The 9,271-nt window shown below is 41.1% G+C and overlaps 1 protein-coding gene across 1 annotated transcript in view; it reads right to left on the bottom strand.

The window, feature by feature from the left end:
• Positions 1-332: 332 nt before the first annotated feature.
• Positions 333-9,271, bottom strand: part of ubl3a (ubiquitin-like 3a) — a 34,629-nt gene continuing 25,690 nt past the window's right edge. The window contains exons 2-5 of the mRNA XM_075487494.1: positions 9,092-9,200; positions 6,149-6,235; positions 4,814-4,891; positions 333-2,260 (exon numbers count right to left, since the gene is read on the bottom strand). Of these exons, the coding sequence (XP_075343609.1) occupies positions 2,208-2,260; positions 4,814-4,891; positions 6,149-6,235; positions 9,092-9,200 (327 nt within the window). The 3' untranslated portion in view covers positions 333-2,207. The remainder of the gene's footprint in view (positions 2,261-4,813; positions 4,892-6,148; positions 6,236-9,091; positions 9,201-9,271) is intronic.

Genomic DNA, 9,271 nt, shown 5'->3' with positions numbered 1-9,271 from the left:
CTTGTTCTTGAGAATAATTATCCATAAATATCACACGACTGGAGTAATTGCTTCAGGGTCTTCGTGCTTTTAGAGAATTTGCCCCGTACAGTTTAGAATTTGAAACTAAAGGTGTTTGAGTGTGTAAGAGCGCTTTAATCCTCACTTCAAACCACCTTTGACAATTCACAATATCGATTTCCACAGAAATACCTGCCGAGTTTGTTGAACTCCACGTTTAAGTCCGCTAAAAATATCTATACGTGTGGTTTCGCACCTCCATTTGGATTCTTGTTGATCAGTCAGTGGCACTAGTCTTAACACTATGGGCAATGAATCATGACAGAGGGAAGCGCACTTCAATAACCTTTATTTAGTTTACAGATGTATTCCATTTTGAAGACTGGAGGGAGGAGAAGGAGCATTAGTGCTATTTACAATTGGTTTGAAAACGTTTTATCTCTGTACAGATTTGAACCCTGATCAATATAAACAATATTTTTTTTAAGACCTAGTGCTGTTACAAAGCAATTCTTTAAAGCAAAAAAAACACAAAAAAAGGATAACATTAAATTATGAACAAATGGAAAAGAAAATAATAAAAGAGCACAGAAAGAAAAAAAAAAAAAGAGTAAAATCCATCAGTCCATCAATGATTAGAGAGGATTTGCTGCTGTTAAGCACAAGACATTGTCAGCGAGTGACTGTGAACTGGCTAGAAGCTAACCATTTACACAATCATAGACTAAACACCAATATAATGTATATCACAAAGATCTAAAGTCATCATGTTCTATATAAGATTTATATTAAATATATTCTACACATGTTACCTTAGTTTGGAGCATTAATTCCATTGGAAACATATAAAATAAAACAATACATTTTTTTTTATACATTTGTAATAATCCGATAAAGGAGCACATGCTTCTGTTGTGCAAAATGGACTTATTAATTCAGGAGAATAAATGAGAGAGAAAGGAGTAAATTAAGACCCCCCCCTCTCAAAGAAAAAAAAAAGTTGAGTTGATTTCCCTGCTTATGCAGTGACCGTCGGACAGATCCTTCAAAAAAAAAAAAAAAAAAAAAGGAGCACGATGAGAGTGGGATGGTGCATCAGAGAGGGAGGGAAACTTAAAATGTTTTTTATCAAATCACAACACGAGTCGGTCAGTAATATGCATGGACTGTCAAAACACAGTCACAAAAGTCATGGACCAACAAACATCCAAAACAATACCACTAACACTGGCTGTTTTTGTCTATTTGTTTGCTTAGTAGGCTTCGTTTGGCTAGAATAAGATGGACTGAAAGAGCAGGATGTGTTTCGGACTGTACAGCACTCTGCAGACAGAAAGGATTAATTTCTCTCTTGTGACCAGGGAGGGCACATGTAGAGCAGGGCAGTAAAAAGAACACAGATGTTTGTGTTTGTGATTGAGCATGTCCTAGTTTGAGCTCTCTGATCAGGCACATCAACGCTTCGTCTGCTGCACTGAGGGATTTCACACAAACACATACGGTTGGATGTGTTGACCGGGTGTCATAGAGTGTGTGTGTGTCTGTCTGTATGCGTGTGTGTGTGTGTGTGTGTGTGTGTGTGTGTGTGTGTCTGTATGCGTGTGTGTTGGTGAGCTGTTAGTGGTTAAAGTTCTCAGTGCTCCGTATGGGATAACAAGGCCACACCCATAAACTTGAGCACTGTATTAAAATGGCAACCAGTTAGAATGAAGAGCCATTTGAGAACTGACTAAATAGACCAGCTGAGGAGGCCAGACAAGGTGTGTGTGTGTGTGTGTGTGTGTGTGTGTGTGTGTGTGTGTGTGTGTGTGTGTGTGTGTGTGTGCTGCAGGTGTGGTCTTGTGCACAAGTGAACGGCAGAAGGCTTAAGAAATAAAGAAAAGGGGAAAAAAAGAAGAAAAAACACATGCAAATCCAGTTCCTTCCTCTAATTCTCAGCTATGACAACAAATCAAGTACAACAAAGGAATCAACTCTATGTTTAATCAATTTCCTGCTCCCCAACTCTGTGTCTTGGATCAGTCTGAGCCTGCTGTCTTCCAATATCTGTGTGAATGTGTGCATAAGGTGGGGGGGTGGTGCATTTGTCTGTATGCATATCCGTATTGTGGACAGGCTCCAGGACAGGGGACACGCTCACTGGGTCCAGGATATTGACGGTGTGAACAGATGAGAAAGGATGGAGGGCTGGCAGCGTAGGTGTGTGTTTACAGAATGACACAGCAGTTACTCTCCCCGGTCTTCTCTCGGTTCCTTTGACCTGGACACACACAAAGACAAAAACGCATCACAACAAAAGGCAAACAATGATCCTGCACAGTGAGAAACTGATCCCGCATGAGATGACCAGCAATAATTTCAGGAATGAAAAACATTAGGTTTGGAGAGAGATAAACACGGCCGTCTATAATCAATGAGATGACATCAGTAAGTACAGCAGCATCAGAAGCATCTTTAGATTTGTGTTTGGACCGTTTTTGTCCAGTTAAGCTCCCCTTGTAACCGTATTTTAGACCCAATCCCAACCAGACTATTTTCCCCTTAATCAACTCTTCCATATTGGCTTCATTCAATCGACAGGCCAATGATCTCTTCTCGACCTCAGATAGCAGATTTGTGCCTGTGCTTGTCCTTGTTGGATCTCAATGCTGCATTTGATACGATCAATCGCAACGTTCTGTTACAGAAACTTCCACGTGTTATCAGGATTAAAGGAACTGCATTAGGCTGGTTTAAATCATATTTATCTGATAGATTCCTGATTGTTCATATAAACGAAGAACACCAGAGTAAGTCATGGAGTCCCACAAGATTCTTTTCACTTCATACATACTTCCGTTAGGTGATATTATTAGATGCCATGACATCAATTGCCATTACTATGCTGATGATACTCAGCTGTACTTATCTATGAAATCATATTAAACAAATCAGCTGGTGAAACTACAAGCAAGTCTCAATGACATAAAGACCTGGATGACTGAATTTTCTGCTCCTAAATTCAGACAAAACTGAAGTCGTTGCCTTTGGATCCAAAACTACAGGGAGAAACTGTCTAGCTACATATTTACTTCTTTGTTTTTAGTACAGCAGTGAGGAACCTTGGAATCTTTTTTTTTAACCAGAATCTGTCCTTTGACAAACATGTAAAACAGGTTTCTAGGACTGCCATCTTTCACCTTCAGAATATTGCCAAAATTAGCATCATCCCGTCTCAGACTGATTCAGAAAAACTTCTCCATGCATTTGTTACTTCAAGATTGGACTACTGTAATTCTTAATTATTGGGCTGTCCCACAAATTCTCTGAAAAGCCTTCAGCTGATCCAAAATGCTGCAGCCAGAGTTCTGATGAGAACTAACAGCAGAGATCATATTTCTCCTGTTTTAGCTTCTCTTTATTGGCTCCCTGTTAAATTCAGAATAGAATTTAAAATGATTCTCCTCACATATAAAGCTCTTAATGACCGAGCTCCATCATATCTTAAAGATCTCATAGTTGGATATTTTCCCAACAGAGCACTTTGCTCTAAAACTGCAGGTTTCCTTGTGTTTCCCAGAGTTTCTAAAAGCAGAACGGGAGGCAGAGCCTTCAGTTATCAGGCCCCCCTCTGTGGAACCAGCTGTTAATTTGGGTTCAGGAAGCAGACACCCTCTCTACCTTTAAGATTAGGCTTAAAACTTTTCTATTTGATAAAGTTTATGATTAGGGATGGCTCAGGTGAGCCTGAAACATCCCATAGTTCTGCTGCTATAGGCCTAGACAGCTGGGGGAGCTCCCATGATGCACCTCTCTCACTCTGATCTTATTTTTCTCTACGTACACATGGCATTGTTGTTGTTATTAACTTGTGTTTCTCTTTCTCAGCAGGTATGCCTGGCCTGGTGTTATGGAGCTTGTCTTCCCTTTCCTGTCCTCTCAGCCCCCAACCAGTCAACACAGATGGGCATCCTTCCCAAGTCTGGTTCTGATGGAGCTTTGTTCCTATTAAAAGGAGTTTTTTCTTTCCACTGTCTCATACTCAGGATGGGGGATTGGATCAAAGAGAAGTTTCGATGCAGTCTGTTGGTTTCCTGAGATCATCTACTTTTTTGTGAATGAATGAATTGGACTCATTTGGAATTGAATTAATCTGATTGGATTATTATAGTATTCCAATTAATTGGATTGTAATTGACTTTAGTGGTTGTACAGACCCTGAAGATATAATAAGTTTCTGAGAAACAAAAGGAAACACTGCCTCGCCATAAAAAAGCTTAAAAGTATTTAATACATTTTAATATTAAACTGCTTAAGAAACTAAACACTTTACCTGCAACACTGCTGTGTCTCTTTTAAAAACTAATACAACTAATGGTTAGTTAGTTGTATCCTGTCCTTTACTGAAAGCTGATAAATCTGCGTTAACTAAACCATTTGTTAATTCACAAAACAGGTTTTACCCCGAAGTAATACGAGTTTTCTTCTTTTCTATTTTGTAACCTTTCCTCAGAGTAATTCTGCAGAAGGCATAGCAAATGAAAGATTTGTTAGATCCGATCTGCAGGTAGAGTCGTGTTACAACGCCGTCGTAAAAAGGAAGCCTGTCACCGAGAATGATTAATACTAGCGATACATTCTGCACAATGTGCTGTATCTTTGGGTAACACTTAAAAGAGCCAATTACTTGCACTAGTGGCCGTTCCTGAAACAGAAGCCATGTGTAGAAATAAATGAGGGCTTGAGAACAGAACATTTAAAGTTTTTCAGCAAGTGAAAAGCCCTCTGAAAGAAAAAGACGGGAGACGGGGAGGGGGTGGGGGGTGGTTGTTACCTTGGGAATTTGGCTCAGGCAAAGTCTCTCTGGCAACTAAATGCATCACTGTGGTCTTCCCCAGGGGCAGCTTGAGAGCTAGCATTGGAGAAATGAGAGCAACAGAGAGAAAGAGAGGGTTATTTTCAGTCAGCTACAGTAAATCTGTCTGTAAAGTGTCATTCACCACGAGTATCACTTGACTCCTTCAAATTTCGAGCCAGGGTTGAGCTTCACTGTAAAGAAAAGTAAGCTGTGGCTGTAGATGTCAAAATACATGACTGAGAGGTCATTTGGTTGCAGAAAGATAACGTCTTACAGTGTGAAAGTGTCAGAGATAGATGAAACAGTGTAAACATACATGTAGTGTTCGATCAATGTCGGTTCTTGATATGGAGTTAGTGGCTCATTTCTTATTCTTGGATGGCCAAAAGTCCATAAAAAATGACCAGGATAACTCGGAATAAAAGAAAATCTTAAACGATTCAATTTCAGAAGTACTAGTCGGGGGACAAATCGATACGATTTTGAATCAACTTTCAGCACAAACCAGTACGTTTAACAAAAGATGGGTGAATTGTGTCGGTGCCAGGGAGAAGCATATGTGCACAAGGAGCTCCTTATGATCGTTATCAGCCAGTATTTGTCCGGAGTAATGTGATCGGCGGTCACTAAAAAGGCTGATCGGGGGTGGAATGTGAAAGGCCAGCTTTACATGGCGAACACTGCAGGTGCATTGCTGAAATGCTACGTCACAGTTGCACGTGTGTGTGTGTGTGTATGCATCACCGGACTCTGGAAGTGACAAGATTTGGCGTTATTGTGCAAACGTGTTACGACAAATGATAAAGAGAATTATCAGATGGATGGCACTGATGGGTGGGGCGGGGGGGTGTGTATGGACAGTGGTAACTGAATCAACCACAAATAGAACGGTCAAATTTAAATTGATTTAGTGGGGGTATAAAAAAATTTTAAAAAGTCGAAAAGCAAGGAGAAATGAGGTGGCTCAGCCACAAAAGAAAGACATCCTCTTTACTCTTCACTGGCTGCATTCATTTTCAAACCCCCTCCCTCTCCATCTCTTCTTTATCCTTCCTGAAGTCTACGCTTTACCCAGTCTTCCCCCTTTTTCCTGACCAGTCTCTTTCCCCTCTTTTTCTGTATTTCCTCTCTCCTCCCTCTCCGTCAAAGCGGGCTTGTCGAGAGCACTGAGGTGCCTCTGTTCTGCGGCTCAGGAAAAAGATGAGAACAGCAAAGAACTTTCCAGCAGCACGCTGCTGTGATTTCGTGTGCAGGTCTACGTGCACATCATGGGCGTTTTCGTCGGGTGGTGCAGCGCCAGTGTTTTCTCACCTCCTAGTGTTACGTTGCCGTGTAGAAAGCGTCCCTGGTAGATGAGCCTCAGGATGTTAGGACTGCTGACCTGCTCCTCCTCCCAGTCTGACAGAAGAAGAGAGAGACGGATGGAAAGTGAGAGTTTAAAAGAAAATCAATTATGGATATGGACGAAAGGAACTTTTACTTTTCTTTGTTGCTTATCTCATGATTTGACCGTAAATCCATCCTTTTTTTTCTGAATTTCTCTATCATTTTACCTTTTATACGTCATTTGACATAATCTTCTTTGTAATTAAACATCCCTGCATTATTGTAAATATGTCCTAATCTTCCCCTTTGCTACCTGAAATTAAATTCAGTTTAAAAGGGCTTCACGGTGGTGTGGTGGGTAGCACTGCTGTCCCATAGCAATGAAGTTCCCAGCGGGAAATCTTAGGTGGGGCCTTTCTGCGTGGGGTTTGTATGTTTTCCCTGTGCGCCCGTGGGTTCTGTCCGGGTGCCGCGACTTTGTTTCACAGTCCAAAAACATGTGTTTTAGGTTAACTGGTGATTATAAACTGACTGCAGGGGTGACACCGAGCATACATGGTTGTTTGTCTCCATGTTGGTCCTGTGATGGCCTTGCAACCTGTCCATGTTGTACCCTGCCTCTTGCCCAACAGTAGCTGGGATAGAGTGTACAAATGATTCAATAATGAATCCGATTATTTGGGCTTTGTGGAATGTACGGCAAGGCTTGAGAAAGAGTTGCAGTAAGAGAAGAACATGAGGTGTGGCTTGGGAAGAGCTAAAGACAAAAGTGAAGGCATTAAATGAGAGAGAAAACAGTGGAGGGAGTTGCATGGCTGCAGAGTCTGGCCACCAGATGTTTGTTTCGAGCTAAGCCGGGGGTGTTGTTGCTGCTCTTGGTCTCACGGGGTTCCAGCCCGTTGTCTGGGAGTAGCACAGGGCGCTTCCAAAACTGACGGGACTGAACAGAAAAGCCCTCTTATCGAAGAGAATCCAAGTCCATCTGTGCAATCTGCAGTTTTTTTTTCTTACATTGTGAATTTCTCTAGAACAGGACTGCATTCACGGCACCGTGAAAATATGCTGCGCTCGGTTCAGTTTGGAGGGTGGGTGAAGGTCTGCCGTATTAAATTAATTCTGGTCTTATAGCAGTGAGGGAGTGGGTGTATTACAAAGATGCAGCATTCCTGTATGCATTGACAATCAGGTTAAAAAGAGTTCACCACAGTTAGCCAAGATCTAAGTAGACCCTCACTGCCATATGGATGTAAATGTAAGAAGGGCCTTCACTTTGCATATAAATCTTCTCTGTGCAGATGCGCAACTGAGTTCAATGATCGTGTTTATGGACGAGGTGCATTTTCTCCATTTATATTGCACCGAACAAGCCTATTAAAAACTGACAAATGTGAGGTGAGCACCTCTCACTGTCACCAGACTAAATGCCATTCTTTTTAATGAGTTATTTGGCTGGCATGCACACCAGACCTTGTGATGATTTTTGCACCAGACACAGGGGTAACTACCGAATATGTAACGAATAAATGGCATTCGGACATGCGTGACAAAATCATTGAAAACCAGCAAAACATTTAACTTTGTCAATGTGGACCTTCTTCCTTAGGCAAAAAGCTGCTGACACTTTGGCTTTGCTGCGTCCACGTGTGGCGCTATTGATGCGAGAGCATGGAATGTCACTTCTAAACCACGCTTTCTGTGTCATGATGACAGCTGACAACGTTATTTGAATAGGAAATGCATATACACCTACATGATTAATTCAATCGTACATATCTTGCAACACTGCATGCAATTTTAAAGAGGTTTGGTGGATGATTTAATGTTAAAAAAAATTAAAAATGAGACAGCCTGGAATGCTGAGTCTTGGTAAGCATAGAGGTGAGCAAAACTGTGCGGCAACATTCGCACAGCAGGCAGCACAACAGAAACTGACAAAAAAAGGCATGCTTCAACGAAAGCAGGTTTCCAAAGAGCGCTATTAGGAAGATAATAAAAAAAAAGGAGGCAAAGCAAGGGTCTGCCAGGTGAACCTGAAGAATTTAATAGGTGACTCCAACTGTCAAACATCTGATTTTTGTCACTGGTAGCTAAGGGTCTGTTTTCTCAGACGAGTTATTTTAGGGGTCCATTGTTGCATTCTTTCACCTGCTGCTGAAGTTACCTTTTGTTATTGTTGCGCTAACCATTAGACTGTTTTTGTCACGGGGGCTCTGCTGGCTAATTTGCTTCAATTGTGCGTGAAATTGCATGTGTTGAATTGCTACTGGCCGGCCGCTGGCTTGATGTGAGCCTAATGTTCGGATGCATCGTGAAGGGCAGGGCTCGTTCCATCGAGTGCGGCTTTAAAATTAAAAAAAACGCGACTTTATCTAAAGCATAATAAATATAAACCTATTTCAGCTTCACGGCTTATAATTATTTAGAATAGTATTATTCAGCAGTCCCTCAGCTTTTTGTTTTTTTTCTCCATAGAAACAGCTTCTTGCTGCAGCTTTAAGAAAACGCTTTAACAAAGGTGAGAGTGAAAAATAGTAAAATTGTGAGCTGAAACATCGAAATTTACTATGAAGCTCTGTCAAGCCACGCTGCTCATTCAGGATCATTTTAAGGTTTATTATTGACAAAAACAATTGAACGACAGTTGCTTTAAAGTAAGTGTAGAGTCAAATCAGTTAGATATGGGTCATCCAAGTGATGGGAAAGTCTGTTTTTACAAGGGTTATTGTGCTTGATTAAAGTGTGAGGACTAATGAATAAAATCAAACGTCTGAGTGACCCGTCTCTACTTTTTGAAGGTAAATTACAAGTATCATCGCTCTAGATTGACATTATTTATCACTGAAGGATATAAACTACCTTTATACCACACAAACACCTCAGCTGTACACTTCCCACTGCCATTACCAGTGACAATCATGAGCTACTCACCCATTGGCCAGTTGTCATAAACGTGTTTGGCAATGTCAGCTGCAGAGTCGTTGGGAGAGAAGAAGAATTCTTTCGTCTTCCCACTGACTAAAATAAGCCGCAGATTTATCTGAAACACACAAAGACCACAGTCGATACGTTAGTATCTGATAGACAGTTCAGAGCGCATGAAAAATTAAT

The sequence above is a fragment of the Odontesthes bonariensis genome, chromosome 16 (assembly GCF_027942865.1).
Source record: "Odontesthes bonariensis isolate fOdoBon6 chromosome 16, fOdoBon6.hap1, whole genome shotgun sequence".
NCBI lineage: Eukaryota > Metazoa > Chordata > Actinopteri > Atheriniformes > Atherinopsidae > Odontesthes > Odontesthes bonariensis.
Note: the sequence above shows the minus strand (reverse complement) of the source record. Positions and strands in the feature narration are given on the sequence as shown.